Source organism: Lissotriton vulgaris, chromosome 10 (genome assembly GCF_964263255.1).
Source record: "Lissotriton vulgaris chromosome 10, aLisVul1.2, whole genome shotgun sequence".
Taxonomy (NCBI): Eukaryota; Metazoa; Chordata; class Amphibia; order Caudata; family Salamandridae; genus Lissotriton; species Lissotriton vulgaris.
In genome coordinates, this window is record NC_141698.1 from 930,188,845 (window position 1) to 930,211,376 (window position 22,532).

The 22,532-nt window shown below is 43.6% G+C and overlaps 1 protein-coding gene across 1 annotated transcript in view; it reads left to right on the forward strand.

Moving 5' to 3' along the window:
- Positions 1–22,532, forward strand: part of ASNS (asparagine synthetase (glutamine-hydrolyzing)) — a 241,834-nt gene that overhangs the window by 62,685 nt on the left and 156,617 nt on the right. The window contains exons 7-8 of the mRNA XM_086941926.1: positions 15,699–15,825; positions 17,399–17,505. Coding sequence (XP_086798052.1) covers positions 15,699–15,825; positions 17,399–17,505 — 234 coding nt within the window. The remainder of the gene's footprint in view (positions 1–15,698; positions 15,826–17,398; positions 17,506–22,532) is intronic.

Here is a 22,532-nt window from a genome sequence, read left to right on the forward strand (position 1 = left end):
GATCTCATCTGCGGCTTTGATGAGTGCCGTTTTGGTACCGTGGCCTGCCTGAATCAGAATTGTGATTCGTCGAGGAGGTTATTGTCCTCAATAAAATTGGCTAATTGTGTGTTCATTAATTTTTCAAAAATTTTAGCTGGAAAAGGGAGGGCAGTTATTAGTCTGTAATTATTGAGATCTGATGGGTCGATGTGTGGTTTTTTTAGGAGGGGTTTAATGATTGCCTTTTTTCAGGTTTCTGGGTATATACCAGTGTTGAACATCATATTGCATATTTCCGTGAGTTTGGGTGCTAGTAGGTCTCGGTGAGTATGGATACCGAGGTGGGACAAGGGTCGGTGGGTGAGCCTGACTTGTTGGTGAGGATGAGGTCGTGAACTCGTGAGACGCCAACTTGGTTGAACTGAGTGAAGGAAGGGGTAGTATTCTCATTGATGTCCGAAGAGAGCAAGGGGACCTTAGGTAGGGATGCAAAATAATCGTATATGGAGCTCACCTTAGTTTGAAAAGCCCTGGCTAAAGAGTTGCACAGTTCTTGGGAGGGAGCAGTAGGAGGATTGGTTCTTGAACCAGAAAGTTTGGTGACTACCTGGAAGAGAAGTTTAGTAGAATCTTGAGCTTGTTCAATTTGATTAGTGTAGTATTTACTTTTTTCTGATGTGATGAGGAGTTTGTATTGTAACAGTGCCAAATTGTAGCGGGCTTTGTCATTCGGGAGATAGTTTCTGCGCCATTGTCTCTCGATGTTTCTGCATCTTTGTTTTTCTAACCTTAAGGATTCTGAGAACCAAGGGGCTGAAGCAGTGGTTCTATTCTTAGAGAATTTTTTTATAGGCACGAAGGGTCTAAGGCATTGCTTAGCCATTCTGTGTAGTTGGCGGCGGCTAGTGATGGATCTAGGTTAGGCGGGTAGTTGGCTGCCTGTAACTGAGATTTGAGATTCTCCTGGTCTATTGAGCCCCAAGCTTTGAATTGAGAGGCGCAGTTGCTAGGAGGTGGAGAGGGGGCGGTGCTGTATCGAAGAGTGAAGAGGACTGCCCGATGGTCTGTCCGGGTGAGGGGAAGGGTTTTGCTTGGTATAAGCTTGACATTGTTCATGAAAAGTCCATCTAACGTGTGGCCAGCGTTATGTGAGGTGCCGACAACCAATTGATGGAGGTTAATGGATTGTAGTTCTGGAAGGTCTTGGAAAAGATTTGTATTATAATCCGCTGAGATCAAACAAGGTGTACTACCATGGTCGCTTAATAAGCTGCATATGATGCAAGTTAGGTGGTCAAACTTGGACCTTTTCTCCCAGGCACTTTGGGTGATATGCAAGTTTATCAGCAGCAGTTGTTTATTAAATTTCTAGTTTCTAATCCTTACACCAGTGATCCAGTCCTCTTAAAAAAAAAGGCGGTCAATTGTTGCATTTAACTTGCCAGAGCCATAGATCGAGCCCGCCCCTAGATCTACTGAACTTATGAGTTCTTGTGGCGGGAATCCTGTATTGTAAATAGCCCTCTAGTGGAAGGCTTGCCTCGGTCCATACTTCCTGACTTTGTTATTCTTTAAGAACATAATCATGTCATGGGCCTGGATTTTTGGGGTAAAACCATTGATGTTCCAAAAGCACACTGAAATTCCGGATTTTTTGACCTTGACTGCTGTTTCAACGCCATTTCAGTCGTGACTTCCTCTAGATAGGGCTACTGGCAGCCAAGCCCAGTCATTTTTCGGATGATTTGACACCTCTATTGTTTGGGCTCTGCTTCCTGTTGCGGCTTGGCCTAAGGCGTTTTTTAATATTTAAAATTGAGGATTACTGATGGCATTAGAGGTAACAAAAGGCTTTGCTATTACTGTCGGATACCCTTGGTCTTTCTGGGCAATTATTTTGATACCTCATCATTTAAATTGCTCATATCTTGATAAAACCAGCTTCTTCCTTGCTACTAATGCCAATGTAATTAGTGTAGGTTCAGTGATTTGTTGGCCTTTGAGGGAAATAAATACTATTTCTGCTATATCATCGGATTCCAGTTTAATTTAACAATTTAAGGATGTTCCCTCTGTTTAAGATGTCATGCGGGCCTTGAGAGGGATACTCTGTAATTTAAAGCAATTTAGATGTTTGATTTGTAGTAACCAGATCCTGTCCTAGCTCCATGTTGTTGCTCCTGTCCCCTGTGTGGACTGGTTCATTCCTATTTAGGACTGTTATTACCACTTGCTTGTGCTCGTCGAGATTACCGTAATGTTGTTGAGTCGCCTTATTGGGGACTTCTTTGCTTACTTTCGCAGTATCCAGGTCTTTTGCGGTTGTTATCCAAATGCTCTCCTTTCCTCCTGACCTTGGATCATCGCTGTGCTGCTCTGTAGCTACTTTTCTTTGCTTCACTGTAATTGTATTTACTTTGTCTATGTTGGATGTTGAAACTCCTAATCCGCTTGCTGAGGGCATGGGGGATAATGTTAACACAGGTTCCTTATTTGGCTCTACAAGGGTTGGAGTTTGTTGTTTCTCCCTTGGGCCTTTCCCCATGTGCACAGGGGTTTGCCTAGGTTTGTTGAGGTGGCCTAATACCTGTGACATTTTGCCTGTGTGTCCAACTGCTGCCTTTGGAGTCGGCATTATAGTTGGTTGCAGTATAGACGAAGAACTACTTTCACTACCTGTTGAGCCAGTTTGTATTTTGCTTTTATGGTTTAACTGCATCGCTGCTGCGGTGATTTTTGCGCTGTGTGGCTGTTTTCCATTTACCGCGATACATGACGAGCTCAGCTCGTCATCCGCACACGTCACCCGTGGCTGATGACGAGCTGAGCTCGTCATCAGCATCGAAGGGGTTAAAAAGGGGTCACTGTTGGTTTTCCTCTTACTCAAGTGTCGCTTTTGCAGTGGTTTGTTCATAGTTCAGTTATCTGGTCTGGCGTTCTCATTCCCCAGTAATGTCATTATCTTTGGCCAGGTTGATGGTTCGACCCTCAGCTCTGTTTGATCCAAATTATTTATCTTGGATTGTGGGAAATGTCTTCACTTAGGACTTACTGAATGATGATCAGGTGACGGAGCAACCACCATGACTTCTTTAGGGGGTATATTTCCTGTACTAATTTCTTACTTTATGTTATATGCTTATAGGACATTCTCTATCAGTGTAATGTAAATGAGGAGTCAGTGTCTGTAATCCTATGTGTAATTTCCTGATTTCTGCCAGGGCCATGGTGAGGAACGAAGGAAGAGAAGAGAAACTGTTTATTATTGGGGAGCCTCAGCATACTTAGTGTGCCAAACTTACTTTTGATTTCTCTATTGTTGTCAATTTGTTAATGCTTTCCAGTTTGCTGTCTGTCCCTGCCGTGTACACTGCAAGTACGTTTAAAAGATGGACCTGTTGATCTAGTTTGTCTGAGTGAAAACTTAATGTAGTAACTGTGGATTGTAAGGTTTGCAAGAGTGGGGCCAGATTGAATTCGGCTCACCCATCACTATTTCGGGGCTCCAGGTATACTTGTGATCCTGTTGGCATCTGCTTGAAAGAAAGATAGATCCAGTAGGGAGTGGTTGTTTGGCTCTCCTAGCATCCTATTGGGATAGTCGTGTTTGTCCAGGTCGGTGAGTCGTTGGTGTGAGACATTTTATATTTCCGGGCGAGAGCCTGGTCTATTGTGCTGCTCGGGGACTGCGGATAATATTGTTACCGAGAGGTTGCGTATTGTTGGTGTAAGAATTATTGGTTTCCTGGAGCGATGAAAGCCTCAGGTAAATGGGTGAGCCGTCACTTGAGATGGTGATTGGAGAGGAGTTTTGTATATTAAGACCGTGTCGAAATGTTAACTGACGATTAATTTCATTGTCTGTCTGAATGACTGACCTCGACTTAAGATTTGCAGAAATAGGAGGCTCGTCCACGTTGGGTGAGCCACCAGAGTGTGCACCAACACCCTGAGTGTGAGGATGGGCATGAATCATGGCTTGAACAGTTATTTGCACAGGTTCACCTGCCTGAGAGTCTTGGCAGGGTTGTATGGACAAAATCATCTTTTTGATGTAGCCATTGGTCGCTGTGGATTTTATGCAACAGTTCTTGAAGTAGTCTCTTTAGAGCTCCACTGCACTTACTCTACTAGCGAGTCGTCCACTTTAGGTAGCTGATCTTGTGGTGTTGGGGTTTCTTCCACTGTTGTGTAACCGGAAGGGTGTAAATCTTGTTCTGAGGGCAAGTATGAGGTAGCTGGAGATCGGGGTGGAATTCTTTTGCTCAGGTTTTGGGGTTATTTGTTCCATATCCGTGGGCTTTTTGATATTTTCCTTATTATGCTTCCTGCGGTTTTTCACTGTTTTTTCCTGGCTTCTTGACCTCATCATACTGTGGTTATGGGTTGCTGTGGTTACACCGACTCTTCTTCCTCTTATCGATACTCTCTGCAGTGGGTGAGTGGCGGGTGCACTGCGCATGCACTCCTGTTGCTTTGCCCGTTTTACAACTCTTTACTACCCCTGGGCTGGAGTTCTTCCGCCTTCCCACTCATTGATGGCTTTTCCTTCGGACCATCATATGTATAAATATATGGAGTCGTTGTTTATCTTGGATATATTCCTACTATGCCCGGTGTGCATTGGGTGGCGGGAGGCAGTAGGGGGTTTAGGTAGGTGGGGAACCGGGACACCAGCAATGCCTAGGCCTGTCATCTTCCTTCCCACCAGTCTATACCCCTGCCTTTCTTGGGACCACACACTGTCAAGGGCATTCAGTCCGCTTAACTAGGCCTCCTCATGGTGTTGCATTCCTCCAACTGCCCTTCGAGTGCCCGCACCTGCACCCTTCTCTACCGCTCAGCAGCCTGTGCCCTTGGGTATCACCTCTATTGCTTTTGACCAGTGCCCTTTGAGTGCTGTCTCACCTCTTAGTTCCACATAGATCCTTCTGGGGTTGGTCACAGGCGGTGCGAGGGTCAAAGGCAGCCTTGGTGCCCAGGCTGATGCAGGAGAGAAGGGGGGCAGAGAGAGGTAGGCAGGGCAATGGATACCAACTGCACTGACCTAATGCCAGCTGCCTCCGCACAAAGACTGACTTAGCAAATGTGGTTGGCAATAGGACTTGCAAATGCTGGTCCCATCGTGCTTTTTGGGTTACTTCCTTCCCAGATATGCTGGGACACTAAACAAGTCATACTTGGTGTCCGGACATGGATTATTAGGGTGGATGGTAGTCCACTACAGGAGAGGATGTGGCTTAATGGAAGAGGGTGTGGCTTAACAGCCAGAACTGCCAACTTTGGAGCTGGGGGTCCTGGTTTGAGTTTCGGCGTCGGTTCAACATCATGTCATTCTGGGCCAATCACTTAATATCCCCGTGCCTATGGACAGCGCCTTGATACCCTCACGGGTAGTAAGCCACACTCTACAAATGATTTGACAATCATTCCATTAAAAGTAGTAATGGTACTATCCTTGTTAGGTCTAGTAAAGTTTAGCAGTAATTAAAACCCGAGCTCAAGCTATGTCATGGAGAAGCTTTTAGAAGTAGCAAAACACTTAAAAAGTAGAAAACAAAACACAATAAATATTCCACTTCAATTCATAAAACTAGAGATAGAGAATGACTATATTTAAATGAACAAGTTGACACCAAAAAGACAACAATCCGGTAAGGGGAACTGGAAATATGAATTTTTCAAGTTTTAAATAAAAATAGCATCAACAAGTGTTAAGCGCCAACCACAGTTATCTAGATGAGCTTCACCGGTACCTAGGGGCAAGTTAAGGCCAACTGCGATACCAGATTTTCCTCAGTTTGAAGTTTTACCTTCTGACTTAGGGCCTCATGTTGAATCTGGCGGTTGAGCAGTCCTCCACCAGGGCAATGGAGTGAACTACTTACTTGCCCTGGCCTGGTCCTAACAACCAAATTTTGAAATGTCCATGGGTCAGTGGACATTTCAAGCAAAGGCCGTCAAGGAGGTTCTGGCCAGTGTATTGTAATTTTGCCGAATGACCCTGTCTCAGATGATGGAGCTTAACAAGAAAATTTAAAAAAAAAATATTTTAAAAAACAACCCCAAAGCGGGAGTTTGTTTTTTAAAAATAAAAAAAAACATCTGTGTATGTACACCTTTCTAAATTAGGTGGGCGACATACAGGACAACCTCCTATGACTCTTACACCATCATACCGTCGGAGGAGTGTAACCACTGCGGGGATGGAGTAGTCTCTGCCATTGTTAAACCAAAGGTCCACCTGTGAGTGGATCATTATGGTGGTGGAAAAGGTACTATGATGCTATTTTGGTGGTGTACCCTTTCTGCCAACATATACATCGTCCCTTTAGTCTCTGAAATGGAATTCGAAAATCCCTAGTGAGGTGAAGCAGCAAGCTGTGGGAAACCATTGACTTTTAGCAGGTAAGCTCAGAGCAGGACATATTCCAAATTTGTGCACATAGAAGGTCCCTCACCAGCAGGATACTTTTGGTGGCTTCACCAAAGAAAGATTGCGATCTTCCAGCTTAGTCACTTTTTCTGATTTCAGATTTCTCATGCAGAGTAAGACTGTGAGCTGTTGCCGAACAGGCTTCACGGGGCCAGATACCTTTTCAATGACTTCTCGCTGAAACTGATTTGGTGCTGCGGAAAAGCCCAAAGCTTCAGTAACCTGAATATTTGGTCCAGCAGCAGCAAGTTCGTCCCAGTCTCCTAACAGATAGTTCTTCAAACAAAAAATCTTAAAAACTATTCTAAGTCTTGGATTTTAGGACTGGGCAGGAGGAATACACTTATCCAAGGGCCCCAGCACCATAGGGACACCACTTAGGGGTCTGGACCAGCAGGATCCAAGGCAGGTTCAATTGGAACAGGTCAGGTGGTCTCTTCAGCAGAGTAGATAGTTTATAGCTTTTGTGTCCCTGTAGCTCAACAGGAGGTCAGCCAACTGACCCTTGAAGTCAACCTTTTGGTCCTGGGTACAAGTGGGAGTACATCCAGCTCATAGACTCACAGGTCACAACAGCAGGTTTAGGCGTCTATCTTCCACAGGTCCAGCTGTATTTCGAACAGAGCATTGGGTGTACCATATTTATGCCCAGTGGCAGCTGGTGGTTGGGGGAAATTCCAGGTCACTCTCTAACCAGTGCGATAAAAGTTCCCAGTTGTCATCCCTACCCACTTTTGCAGAATTTCTTGTGTGTTGCACTGTGAACTATCCCACTATGCGCTTCTCGATCTGAAACCAACATGGCAAAACCTTTTCTGCCGTGTGCAGAGTTCCCTGTGCCTATCCAGAAGTGAGGCTTTTTTGGGTGCTGGTGTCGTTTCTTCAAACCAGGTCTGGGAGTAGTTCCTCTCTCACTAGGAATGGAGACTGGCTGACTAGAGGAACAATACCAGGGCAGGCCCAGGTGTGAACTACATGCACCAGTGACAGGCTAGGCAACCTTTGAAAGTTAATTAACTTCCTGGGCATAGCCGAGATGGGCAACCTGCTAGGGGAAGATCAGCCCCTCTTCCTTTGTCGCAGCTCTGAGAGCCACTTCAGAACTGATCAAGGACCCATTCAGCTCCTGGGTGACAGTGAATACTGGCAAATCGGCACATTTAGGTCAGGCAGAAAGAGGACGATTTTATAAAAGTACAATTTTCAAAATAATATAAAGTCCGACTTGACCATTATATTCAATTTAAATTTACTATCAAAATGGAACCTTGAATCCTATTTCTGGCTACTTCCCACTCCCAAACTGAATTTTAGTATCATAAGGTGTTACTGTGTAACCCAAAGCTCTTCTAAGAAAGGGCCAGTCTTCTCACAATCAAAAATTACTTTTGTGGTTTTTCACTGCCAGGACATGTGAAACACAAAATATACATATCCTACTTTTTAAACATCATGTACCCTGCCCTATGGGCATTTAGGGCCCACCTAAAGGGTGACTTATAAAAATTGATGGGATGGTTTAAGCCTAGCAAAATGTTTATTTTTCTAGGCTGAGTACAAGTTTTAAAGCTGCATAACCAGGCTATAGGGGGAGGCCAGGAGACATGCTTTACATTGTCACTTTGGTGGTGACACAATACGTACTGCAGTCACAACTGACATTTAACTTACAGACCCTGGGTACATTTGGGACTATAAACTAGGGACTTCTAGTTATGCTAAATAGGCCAATTAGTTATATGGCAATTCAACATGTTTTTAGGGGTCAAAGCATGTGTACTGGGCACTGAACCAGTGTGCAGATTCCAAAAGCCAGCAGAAAAACCTAGCAACAGATGAGGGTTACCATGCAACATTGGGGCATTTTCCTACACTTGGCAATGGTCAGTACATAAGACTGCATTTTCCTCTAGGAGAGTGTTTTCAGACCAACAGCACAATCTTTGGTCAGCTAGGAAATCTCACTTTTAAATCAAGATATGACAAACTGATGGCGTTTTACCCAAGCATCTCTTGAAACCCACCTTGCTGCCTTTCATTGTAACATGTTGTTTCTTTTTTATTTGTAAAATTAGAGAAACTGGTCTGTGTATTAAAAGTTTCCCTCCTGCAGACGAACATCAGATTGCTGACAAGACAACAATGTTGCAGTCAGTGAGTGAGCTTGCATGCTTCAAATGTCTGTGAGCAGCTACAAGATGGAAGCTGCCCAGCTATACAGATGTGCAGGCTAGAGGGAACTGTGCATGCAACCCATAAGTTTGTAAATGGCATACCTGACATGTTTTGTGTAGCTGCCACTCATTTTGAGTTCCACTTGCTGTTCCCTCTTACATCATGTGGTCTCATTTAGAGAAGCCCTGGGCAGATTATGCCGGAGACAATTTGGTAATTCCGCGTTACTCTTTGATGCAGAATTACTGATAGTTACAGGATTACTCTTCCCAACGTAAGTAAGAGTGATTTTGGGGTGAAAATCCTACTGTGAGGGCAGCTTTACTATTAGTATTCTAGCGATGTTCCTTTGCATCTAAGATAGAAAATAGCTCTAAATTATGGTAATAAGGTGGGGAGGAAATCCTTCCCCAAGAGCACATTAGCGAGAGGTTGCTCCTACTTGCTATTTGTGTTCTGTTTTATTGAGCGCTATTTCTTAGCACAAATGCATCCTTGTGTCCATTTTGGATAGTTTTGCCTAATTTAAGCGTAATTTTGTGGAATCCTTAGGTAATTCCGCTACACTGAATTACACCAGTTACGCCCACCCCTAGTTTAGAGTTGGGTAAAAACGTCAAATTCTTTGATTTCTGGAGAATGTCTTATCCCAGGTGGAAAACTCTATAATCCATTATCCTCCACCACACTACTGTACATGCAGTGGAGAAAATTCACCATTAGATACTCCACCTGGATTATGCGCTTCCTTCAGGAATTCAGAAACATTTTGATTTAAAGCTCATGTCTGAATCAGGCCCATTATGTGTAATATTCTAAATACCTTCGACTGTACCACGCAATTTGCTTACAAAACATATATCGTAGAAAAAACGCACAAAGACACAGCACAAGACACCTCAGATTTAAAAAGTAAGTGCCTGAAATTGCCAAGGATTGCTCACCAGAAACACTTACTACGCTATTGACGAACTTACAGTACAGCGTAGAAAACAGCCACAAACTTCGCAACAAACTTTGGCTTCCTACCCAAAATGGACCAAAACATGCTTATGATGGAAGACATTATAACAATCCAGTCCCGGAAAGTGAATGAAGGACTTCTACAAACACACATGAATGTTAGAGTTATGGTAAGTAGACAAAGACAGTGTACTCTATTTCATAGCATGTAACATGACTGTCCCCTACATCCTTTCACATGTGTCTGGATCAATGATGCTACAATATTACTTAAAACGGTCTTCAGTTAATTGAAGTGAAGTATAGGAAGTCATTCACAATAAATCCTAGCATCTCAGAGGTCCCTCAGTCCTCACCCAAGTATGAATACCAGTGGTACTGGTATATGCAGCAAGAATACAATAAAGCTGGAATTCTAATTAACTGGTATTTCACCAACTATGATAAATACAAAACACAACTTCTTCAACTTGGTGCTGTCTGAAGAGGCAACATTACTCAAAAAGTACCTGTCAATTCTTATCTCAGTTCCACAGTCTCCTAAATTCCACAGTCAATATCTAAGACCCTCGAAATCACCATGAAACTAGGCAGATTATATTTTTCAGTCATCACTCCAGCTGGAGGCCATCACTGTGGATTATCTAATTTCTGCACCCCTCTAACATTCAAGACAAATATTTGGCTTGTATAGCATCCCGCGCAGAACCGTCAAGCAGCTGTGCAGTAGGACGCTCTGCAGATTTGGAAAAAAGTCTCATGCTTAGCCCTGTGTTATTATCTCATGGCAATACATTAATTTCCTTAATAAAGTGGGAAATCTACACTTACAGATTTCGAACCTAGCCAGGATGCAAATTCCTGACTGTTTGGATTTCACATATCATTTCCCGGTCACCACTGGTAGCCTGCGGCTTTGGTAGCATTTCTGTAATTCTGAAAGTTTTTAAAAAAAAGGTTTCCATGCCAAATTATACCCTTATATATTTTTGTATGTAAAACAAGGGAGAAAGTTCAAATATACTTGCTAACTTTTTTCACTTTACAGGGAAACCCTTTTTCATTGTGGAGAAATCCTTTCCCATTCATCCTCACCAGTTTGAGGGAGTTCCCTTCTGTTTATAACTGCGAAAATGGACTTCCATTGTGTATATTTTACAGTGTAGGAAGGGATCGTAACATGGTTTGTTAATAACCACAAATGTATAGGTTTCTGAGCATACACACGCCTACCAGGCATTCATCCCTGGAACACTCCCTCTACACCTAGATGAGGAGAGTCACTCACACAGAATCCATGGTGTGAGTAGATCTTGTTATGAGTACAAATCTTACTATGCAAAAGTAATTTTGCACTTGTAAACACAGTTATCGGACAGTGTAAACCATACAAAACTATTTAAAACTAGGCCAAAATCTTGGCTAACAATAGCATAACTGTGCTTACACTAGTAGGAAGCCAACCAGTTTTCAGGTAAATAAGGAAGGCCCACGTGTGGAATATTTATTCTTGTTGTTTAAAGTTGGTTCACTGTTGTGAAGGTTTTAGAGCTTCTTTCCAGAGATAAAGATAACAGTATCTGCATTGCCCACACTGATACCAGGACTGCCATGTAACTCTGAACCACTGGAAGAAATTTGGAATACAATGCTATCTCGAATTCAACTAAAGAAAACTTCACACGTCTTGTAAAAGCTCTTTGGCCTACCAGACTGGAGCAAAACGAGTGCCAGGTACATCCAGAAACCAAACACACACAGATAGAGTCAGTATTTGCATTGGAATCTTAGTGTTGTATCATGAACATCACAATTAGAAGTCATTTAGTCATTTTAACTCAGGGACTCTCAAAATATCATGCATGGGAAGGTTCAAACAGTAAGTCTTACCACAAAGAGTATTACTGTGACCAGTAAAACCTCTGTTTCTGGGAGGAGAGGTGCCAATTTGCTTGATGTGGCTCAGGAAAATCTAGGAACATATCCTTATTTAAATTAGGCAAAGGTAAGTAATTAGTGGAGAAAAGCTTGTATATACAAACATTCTTATTGTGACCTTGTTGAAGACCCATATTAAGCATGGCTGCTGGCTGCCTACAATAAGATATTGAAGACCTCCATCTCAAATGAAACATTGTTTCCCTTCTTCTAGATGTACAGCTATGCTGCAATGGATAATAATGAAATGTTAAATGGTTAAAACATCACAATTTAAAACATTATAGAAATAAAATAATTGTCAATCTAGATCCTACAAGGACTTTGTATTCTTTGGAGACTCACACATCATTTAAGATCAGATTGCTACTGAGTCCCCTATAAGCCCTTTTCACCTTTGCCTTTCTGCAGTGTTATACGGTTCCTACAAATTAAGTAGGACTGCATATTAGTTCAACTTGAGCTTCAGGGTATAGGGACTTGGTCTCCACATACAATCAGAAAATTGTGACACAATCCTAGCTCGCTCACAGTGCTCCATCGGAACCCCTAACCTTACCAGGGTACCAGATGGTATCAGCAAACTCGAACATAATCACTCTTTTTCACAAGCAAACCGTGGAAACAGATCTACCCTTTCATTTTTACTCTGCATGCTTAAGGGAAACAAAAAATAGATATAAAAAACATTTATTGAAACAATTGTATTCTTGTATAGAAAGCACGAGGTGGGATTATAAGGCAGAAGAAAGAAAACATTGTGAACAGCCTTACAAGGATGGTGAAAAAGATAGAGTTACTATGTTGTTGCTCTCCATTCTGCTACTGCCTATGCTAAAAGGAGCATAGTGGGAGTGCCCTCTCCCAGGTCCATTAGGATAGCCTAAACCCCCATTCCTGAGTAAGATGTGCCAGGAAGCCTGTCTGATGTAGAACATGCTATTGTCCTTTTCTGGTTAGAGGTCTGAGTCAGCAGGGCTACATCTCAGTCACAGTGTACCGTGCTCCAAGATAATCCCTGCAGAAGTGCTCCTCTGTCAAATGTAGCACAGAGGCTGTTTATATAATAAAAGTACCATTCACATTGCGCTGTGTCAAAGGTGCAGAGCTGATGCAATGGTTTGTCCGGAGTCTTAGAGCTCTCTCCAGCCGGACAACCACATGCAAGGGCATTACGTTCTATGTGCTTAGCAGTGTGCAGAGTGCATGAACAATATGTTAGCAATGCTTACTAGGAAAGAAGCTGCATGTGCAGTAACTTCTCAGTACATTATGGTGTCAGTGTAAAAAATGTAAAATGTCACCATTAGAAAAAGATGTCAAGCGACAACATGAAACTAAAATTGAGACCCAGCGCAAGCGTCAATGTACTTCATTACAGCAGAGGATGATTTCACAGCAGCCTGGTATAGACTTTGTTTTGGAGAGTGTGCCCCCTTCTCTCTTTTTGAGTTGCACAAGAAGCTGAAAACCTGGCTTTTCAATTAACCAACCTACCATAGGCAGGGCTAGACACGCACCTGCTCAGTGTCAGGAAATAGGCATTGTTGATAGTGCACTTTGCAAATCTACATAACATAACACACACCACCAAATAAGTAATGAATATGTTTTTGTATTTGTGATAATTTGTATTTCTGCACTTTACCTTGTCATTCCCTGCAACAATGGCATCATGCATGAATGTATTCAAGCCTTCTCACAAGACTGAAGGAAGGGACCTATGACTGAAACATTATAGCTCACACACTGAAAAGGTGAGATGGTGGTTGATTGACAGTATCCCCTGGTAGATCAGTTTCTCAGCTGCTGTTGGACCCGGCCCTTTTGGCAGGTTCACCACAAAACTTTTTGCTTTTGCCTAGCCTGTTTCTGTAACCTGGTGTTGGTGATTTTAGGTCTCTGCGCACTTTTTTACTAAGGTCCAGTGTAAAGTGCGTGCGCTCTCCGTGTGTGTGGTGAGATTGACCTGCTCTCCCATACGAATGCATGGGGAATATGTGTGACCATGGTAGTTCCTGATGTGTGGGGAGTGCAGGGTCGAGTTTGGTATGTGCGAATTTGTGAGATTGAATGCTGCGCAATGATGTATGCGGCATGATTGTGTCTAGTGTGGAAGTGCCACTTCTAGAAGTTGGCATGTTTGTGTAATTTGTGTCTGGCGTGTGATTGGCTGGAGCTGGCTGGTGAGCCTGACTCCAGGAGTCAGGATGGGTCTGCCCCGGTGGTGAATGGAGAGATTAGCAAGCTGATGGCAGAGAGGGGCTGCACCTGCGACCTGAATAGGGCTGGTCCCTCCCTCCACAATGCTGGCTCCACCCCCTGTGGTGCGTCTGATGTCCCTAGCCTGGCCCCAGTGAAAGGGAGTTCCTCATAACCAGTTGTAGCTGGTTCTCCCTTGCCTGCACCTTTTACAACAAAGGAGGCCCAGTGGGGGGTCGGGGGGGGGGGAGGGGGGTCCTTGAAACCCTAGGTTGCGCACCATGATTTGAGAGGAGCCAGAGTGCTCCAGAGGCCCATATTTGTCTTTTAGAGCCTAGATGGCTCCGACCTTTTGCGCAGTGTGTTGAAAGGGGCTAGTGAGAGCCCATGCCGCAGTTTTCCTGTTTTACAGCTGCCCAGCAAGTAGAGGGCAGCTGCACCGTTTAGGCTCAATCTTTGTAAGAAAGTGCCTGAGAGGGACAGAAGTGGCACTGAGGTGCCAGGCCTTCTACAGCTGCGCAGCACTTAGCGCCAGCTGCAACGTTTAGGCCCTGTTGTTGTCATCAGCTGCCCAGCAAGTAGTGGGCAGCTGCAACGTTTAGGTTTGTGGCGGTGGCGCACCCCTGACTGGCGCTGCATTGGCAGCGAGCCCTGACATTCTGGACACAGGGCATTTGAGCCCCTTCTTGGATGGCCAGTTGGCCAGGGGGGCTGGTATTTGGGTAGGGCTCAAGGCCCTAATGTGATTTTTGCGCAATGTGATTACTAGGTTTGTGATGATGATTGCCTAATGTGATTCATGTGCTTTAAATGTGGTGCTAGGAAATGTAATGCATTTAGTATGTTTTACGCACCCTGTATTGATACCTCTAGAGATGGTTTTACCTATGGAGGTTTATGTTAGTGAGATTATGTTTCACTGTGAGTTATGCCCCTAAATGTGATTTATTCTTAGGAGGCAGAGTCTAATGTGTTTAGACTAGTGAGAGATTGCCTACTGTAGTTATACTGGTTAGGCCTAAATGTGAGTTATGCGTAATGTGCAATGCAATTATGCCTGTGATACCTCTAGATGTGCTTTCATGCTTAGGAGGTTGTTTTGCCTAGTTTAGTTTATACTAGAGAGGTTATGTGTCTACGCGTGATATAGGCCTATGGTTATTAGTATTGCATAGTGTGTACCTACCTGTTACCAGTGGTCACTAGTTGTGGTCTATAATTGTTATGTGGTGTTACAGTTATTCTAAGTGCTAGTTATTCTAAGTGCAGATTCTGACAGTGGTCCACGTGGCCCTGTCCTGGTGTAAATAATTCCTTGTGAATATTGCCCGTGCCAGTTGGCACAATGTATATTGTGTGATTACTATCTGATGTGTTTTGACAATACAAAAGTTCTTTTTATATCACATTATGTGGAGTTCCTTTTGTGGTGTGCTTAGAATATTGTTGCTGTTGTGTGCGTGCGCAAATGCTTTACACACTGCCTCCGGGATAAGCCTGTCTGCTCGTGCCAAGCTACCAAGGGGATGAGCGGGGTTATCTTGGTGTGTGACTCCCTTGCCCTGACTAGAATGGTGGTTTCTGCCTGGCTTTGGTGTAAGCCTTAGCCAACCAGAAATTCCAGTTCTAACAGCTGCAGTTTGAGATCCTGCTGATTCTTTTTACTGCTTTGTGCAGTGCATGCCTGTCTCATAATCACCATGACCCAACAGGGACACATTTCAATATCCTGATATGACAGAACTATTGCTATCTAGCAGTTGGATTCCTTTAGCAGACAACTCTTCCTGTGTTGAGATATGTTATTGTGGAGGAGACATATATATTAGAAGATGAATCAGATGCAATATTTGGAATAATTTAATATCTATAATGCAAACCCTCTCACAATACTTTTTCATGATTTAGCCATTAAACAGATTTGTAATAGATTTTACATTTATAGAATGTACATATAATGTGTTATTCCCAATTGCTGGCTGACGTTTTGCTCTCTGAACAGGTTGCTTCTCATATAGGCAGCGAACATCATGAAGTAGTGTTTGATTTTGACGAAGGAGTTCAAGCAATAGAAGACGTCATATTTAGCCTGGAAACCTATGACATCACTACGGTGCGCGCCTCCGTTGGTAAGAGGCTGTTCATGTTCATGCTCATTGAAAGGCAAGAACAGTGAATAAAGAGACTATCCTATCTTGCAAACAGCCGTCACATAATGTTGTTTCTTTTAGTAAACAATAAAACATTGTAGAAAAAGTTATTTTTTTATTCAAGTGCCCAGCTCAATAAAACCTTTGCACTAAGTGCTTTCATAAAAACTTTTTAAATCAGTAACTTTAAAAAAAGAAAAGAAAAATATCACTGAGCAAGATATCCATGTTCAAACGCAAAGAAGAGCAGTTGAGCAAATAGAGTCAATTAAAGTGTCTAATGCACCAAGTTTGCCCATATGAAGATAAAGCTGCATCTGCCTGAATTGTGCCTAGGTTATATACTGAAAAGACAGTGCTGTCCAGATTTTGTACAGACCAGACAGGGTCATTATGTTCCTGTGCTGTTCCACGTTAGTCACTGACTTCCTCAACACTGTTTATAGTCATAATGTAGTAGCTGGGCTATTGTAGTCTTTGCTAGGAATTCATTCTTGGAGAATGGTGTCAATTGTAGATGTAAACAGAAACAGGGGATAAAAGTGCCTGGTGTGCCGAGTTTACCCGTTCAGTACGAATGCAGAATCAGTCAGACTTCCCGTTTTCGATAAAGTGACAGTGTAATCCAGATTACGTACGAATAGGAACGCCGTCCACATGTGCTGCATAATACTAGCCACTAAGGGGCATATTTACAAGACCCTATAGCAACAGAAACATCATTTTTTTTTACGTTCGTATAGTGATAGATCAATGGTCTTATTTTCAAAGTCTGTGAATAAGGCCCCTTTAATGCTAAACATAGTGTGAAATGGGCATTCAATGGGTGTTCCGGTGGGCGTTCCGCTGCAACATCTATTGATTTGGACGCTGCCCTCTATTTACAAGGGTGGTGTAAATAGGAGGCAGCGCCAAAATTATTGCCAGGGAAAACCTGGTCTTAACATGCCAATTCGGAAATGCTGTTTGTGAATACCGAAAGTCGTAAAGTGGGGCTTTCCTCTTAGTTCACCTTTGTGAATCAAGCCCTAGGTAACAAACTGATGATAGCAGAAAGCTTGAACAACCAGGGACGTTGCCAGGCATCAGAATGGGGTGTGGAAGGCAGCTTTAACTGCTTCTCCCTCCGTGCTCTGGACGTCATGTCTTCTGAACAAGTAAGGGATTCCCTGGTCCCTCTAATACTGTGTTAGAATACCTGCCTGCTTTCTGTGATTTTCTTTTCCTGACTCTATAGGGTACCCGAAAACCCCTTGATGAACCAACTAGAGCTAACAAATGCTTACCTAAACTTATGTCATAATCCCAGATCCTCTACCTTTTTCCACAGCTGAGACAGTATCTACTTTTTAGTTTTTAGTAAGTTATAGCAGATATTTTCAGGTACTTTTAGGGACCTGGATCTATCTGGTTCTCTGCAGGACTCTTAAAATGTTTAATCTAAAGAAGGGATTTCACAGCCAGAGAAATGTGTCCAGTATACTGAATAGTGTGTTTGAGTGTATTTTACGGTAGTGTGGTACCCTAATTATCACTTTGTAATGTCTTATAGGCATGTACCTCGTCTCCAAATACATCCGGAAGAACACTGACAGTGTGGTTATTTTCTCCGGAGAAGGAGCAGATGAACTCACACAAGGTTACATTTATTTTCATAAGGTAAATAAATACATTACACTATAACCGCCGGTGAACTGTCATCCAGTTCTTCGAAACTGTGTTTAAAATATGAATGTCAGTAGCTTAGCAAAACTCTGTATACAAAAGACAGTAGACACAAAGCAAGAGGGGTGTTCCTACAGTGGCCGTATCATTCAATAATGTGTATACATCTCTAAGTAATCACAAGGGGCAGTGACAGAAGAAGGTAAAGTGCAAACAAAGTTCATTTAGAAAAATATTTATTTATTCTTTTTTTAAATTTTTTTCTTGATATAAATTCATATAAATATTATTGTTCAACAAAAAACCTTTTTTGAATTAATAGGTAGTACATAGATTAATTGAGAAAATTCATAAAGAGCACAAGACAGTCAGACAGGGGAAAGAAGGGGGGGGGAAACAGTGAATGTATTTATGTTCTCTTGTACATAGTTTTTTGGTGTATGTGCTAGTGACAGAGATTTATATATATCTTTTCTTTTTTAGGCCAAAACTCCTCTTGTTTGATCCCCTGATATCTTCACTTTTTTGGTCAAGAAGGTCCTGATGAAGGTGGCTTGTCCACCGAAACGCGCGTAGACCCGCTACAAGGGCCAACAATTACACCCTGGTGCCCTTGGACCACATTAGCATAGTCATCTTGCTATTTGGAATCCAGTTCCTTCTCCATTTTTGTATGTGGTATGAATGTAGAATGATTGTTAGCACGTGAGTGAGTTGTGGTGCATGATTGCTTTTCAGGGGACCTGCTAATTTGCTGCTGTTTTTATGACTGTCTTGTGCTCTTTATGAATTTTCTCAATTAATCTATGTACTACCTATTAATTCAAAAAAGGTTTTTTGTTGAACAATAATATTTATATGAATTTATATCAAGAACATTTTTTTTAAAAAAAGAATAAATAAATATTTTTCTAAATGAACTTTGTTTGCACTTTACCTTCTTCTGTCACTGCCCCTTGTGATTACTTAGAGATGTATACACATTATTGAATGATACGGCCACTGTAGGAACACCCCTCTTGTTTTGTGTTTTCTTGCTCCCCTCGGTTCCAGGGCCATAAATTATATTTTTGAGGGGGTCCCATTGCTCATGTTTTACAAAAGACAGTAGAGTCTTGAAATTGTTATATGGTGGGAGTTTCCAAGTTATTAGTGTCATGAAAATTTGGAGCATGATGACAATGCATTGCATTTTCTGTATGTATAAAATTAGGCCTGGGCGGTGAACTATGCAGTCCGTGGAGCTCACGAAGTGCAGAAAACTCTGCTGCGCAGCAGAGTTTTTTTCCCCACTCACATTCGCCAACAGTGAGTTGGCGAGTGCGAGCTGCTGATTGGGTAGAATTTACACCAGAGCGGCAGGAAGATCAGCGCAAACTGTTGTTTGTGTCGCACTCCACTGCTTGCAGAACGCCGCTGAGCCTTTTTGTCACTTTACGGAGTGCTGCGAAGTCCGTGAACTCCGCGCAGACCTATAATAAAATCAGCATTTAATATCGAAACACCAATTGAACATTTTCAGTTTAAGACTTCAGTATGTTCAATATGTTGTAGAGCCCATACATTGCAGGCAATAAATGACTTAAGTGGCTGCATATTTTGATAAAATTGTAGGATGGCTATAACCGTCATAAGGTCTAGGCTAGGGGCCACTTAACTTTTTCTCCAGAGTTATGTAATGAATACAAATTATACATAGAGAATGCCTTTCAATTACCCCCTTCAGCCATTGCTTCTTTAAGTTGTATTTTACAATTTAGATCTATTCTCAGGGCAGCATACGTAGGCCCGATGTAGGTAATTTCATTTTACCGATTCATAAATACCGATTCATACCGAATTGGTATTTATGAATCGGAAAATTTAATGTAGGTAAAAAATCGGTAAACAATACCGATTCGGTAACAGTCGGAATCCTGACTCGGTAAATACCGATTCGGTAATCTCCGAATCGGTAATCACCGAATCGGTATCACCCATTCAACCCGATGGGCCTCCAGGCCCATAGGAATGAATGGGAGATACCGAATCGGAGATTACCGAATCGGTATTTACTGAATCGGTATTTACTGAATCGGTAAAATCCGATCTCGATAATTCGAATGGGTGACATGTGAGCCAGTCAACCAATCAGGGACACCCACTACACCCCACAACAAAGCAACTGTGAAATCAACCAATTAGATGCAAGTACCACACCCCGTACCTGGAGTTGGCCACACCCATGCAGGTGCAGAGCCACAGAACTGTTTGGAGAGCTGGAGGGGAGACAGAGGAGCAGGCTGCACTGAGCCCAGCAGAGCATCACCATGGAGTCCCAGGAAGGCCAGAAGGAAGGTGTTGACAGAAAAAGGAAGCTGAAATTCAGCACAACTGAGCTCCAGGTGGTGGTGGAGGAGGTAGTGCAGCATTACAGCCGGCTTTTTGGGAGACAGTCCCTGCAAGTAGCAGAGTCTGTCAAAAGGAACACCTGGCTGATCCAGAGCAAAGTAAATGCCCTAGGGGTCACACATCGTGAAATAGAAGACATTAAGAAAAGGTGGTATGATCTGAGGATCACCACCAAAAAGAAGATTGCAACCCAGAGGAAATAATCCTCAGCCACAGGTGGAGGGAAGAGCCGTGCACCAAGCCTCACTGAACTGGAGCAGCTTGTGGAATCCACCATGGAGCCTGAAAGCATACACAGGATTGGAGATGCTGACAGCTCAGCCAGAGCTGCAAGAAAGAAAGGTAAGATGCATGGACATGAATCCCCACCCATTCCCTGGCCCCTTCCCCAATGTCGGTGACTCAATCACAATCCAGAACACATGTCAGTACTCACCAGCAATGCATCATGGTAGTCGTAGTCATAGGAACACTCATCACAGCAGCATACACAGAATACTGCATGCCATGCCACACTCCCCATACACAAGCAGTTGAGGCTTAGGAAATTGTGTAATAGGAATGTGTCTATTGAAAACACACAGGTTATCATTGTCCATGTCTGCCCACAGGAGAGTCATCGCGCAGTGCAGCGCAGGGAGGGGAGGCAAGTGCACCAACAACAGCTGCGAGGCAGAAGCCCACAGACACAGCAGGACCCAGCACTGTCCATGAGGACACTCCTACAATGCAGGCACCCACAGCAATGGAGGAAGACACCACAGCACAGCCACTGTCACCCCTGATGTTTGAGACACAGACTCCGGCAGCACCTGCAGGTGCCACAACACCAAGCTCAGGGTCCTCTGTGCATTTGAGGCCAAGGAGGCAGGACATACCACCACTCAGCATCCTGGAAGGTCTGATGAGGAAGAGGTGGAGGTTCACACACCTAGCACTTCAGCACTGGCTGGCAACGCCAGGCAACAGGGGTCATTAGGATCTGGGCGTGCAAGTGCCCGTGGTCGTAGGGCATGTGAGCGAGACGAGGGGCATGATATGCAGGGGGTCTTTGCTGGTTTGGAAAGCACTATGGTGAGGATCCAGCGCATGCAGGCCAAAGGGATCATTGCAGTGCACAGACAGGTGCACATCCTGAACAGCAGGATGTCAAACATTGACTGGGGGATATGCTCCATGGCCCTATGAATGGAGTCCATGGCCAAAGGAATGGAGTCTATGGCAGAGGGGGTGAGGGACATGGGTGTGCGCATGGGTTCCCTCTGTGAAAGGCTGGAGAGTGACCAGACAGAAAGGTGCAGGAACAGGCACGAAGTTAAGCAGCTGAATAAATCCATCAACCGTCTGGCAACTGCAACCACACTGCTATGCTGCTGGTCAGTGAACATGCAGACTGACATTGTGCACTGCTGCAGTGACTTGTCCAGGGGGATGGGGAGGGTGACCTCTGCTATGGAGGTACTGCTGACACAGCAGACAGCCACTGCTGGTAACACGTGTGTCGGGGACACAGAGGAGTCCACAAGCAGGAGTGGATCCAGCACTCCTGTACAGGACGTTCGTCGGAGCAGCAGGCTCCATGTTGATGACCCTGCCACCACTGCGCAAGTTGACCCGCTGTCCCGTGGCTCCCACAACATCATGCATAAGCGCAAACATTAACATCGCATCCAGAACACAGGACAGGTCACAGTGAAGTGAACTTTGGCCACCCAGTGTGAAAAGTGGATTTTATTTGAATAATGTGGTCTTGAATATGTGAAGTGCAGTAGTGCATATTAAACTGCGTGCTTCAAGAACTAAACATGTCTGTGTTTCATCACTCCATTAGAAATATCTGTTTGTGATTTCTGCGCGTCTCAGTCTACCATCTGTTGCTGGTGCTGTTCCTGCTGCATTGTGATCGGCTTGTTCTGTCCCATCATCTATGTCCTCATGATATGTGAGTTCTACATTTGTGCCCTCCTTGGTGGCAAGATTGTGCAGCATGGCGCAGGTCGCTATAATTTTGCAACAGATCATTGGCGTGTACTGCCGTGCACCTCCACTCTTATGGAGGCACCTAAATCTGCTTTTAAACAGTCCAAAAGTGCGTTCCACCACGCAACGTGTTGTTCTGTGTGCCACGTTGTAACGCCTTTCGCTCCTGGTGGATGGATTCAGGTAGGGGGTGAGTACAAAGAAACGCAGGGCATATGCACTGTCACCTGGGTGGAAAATGAAAGTTTGATTAGGCACATACTAATGATTGATCCTTCTGCATTGACTATCAGGGTGTCTCACACTTACTTACCTAGCAGGTATCCATCCCCAAAATCACCTGCCACAAGGCGTCTGTATATCCCACTATTCTGGAAGATGTAGAAGTCGGGTGTACTCCCTGAAAATTTTGCTACAATGTCCCTTATTATGTTGGCAGCGTTGCAGATCACCTGCACATTGATTGAATGCGTAGATTTCCGGTTTCTATATATGTGTTCTGTTGCTGCAGGTGGGCATAGTGGGATGTGCGTCCCATCGATACAGCCTATGATGTGTGGGAACTGTGCAAGTTGGTAGAAATCGGTTTTGGTTTTTGCTAGTTCAGCCGGTGTGTCAGGGAACTCAATGTAGTGTTCCATCCTCTGCAT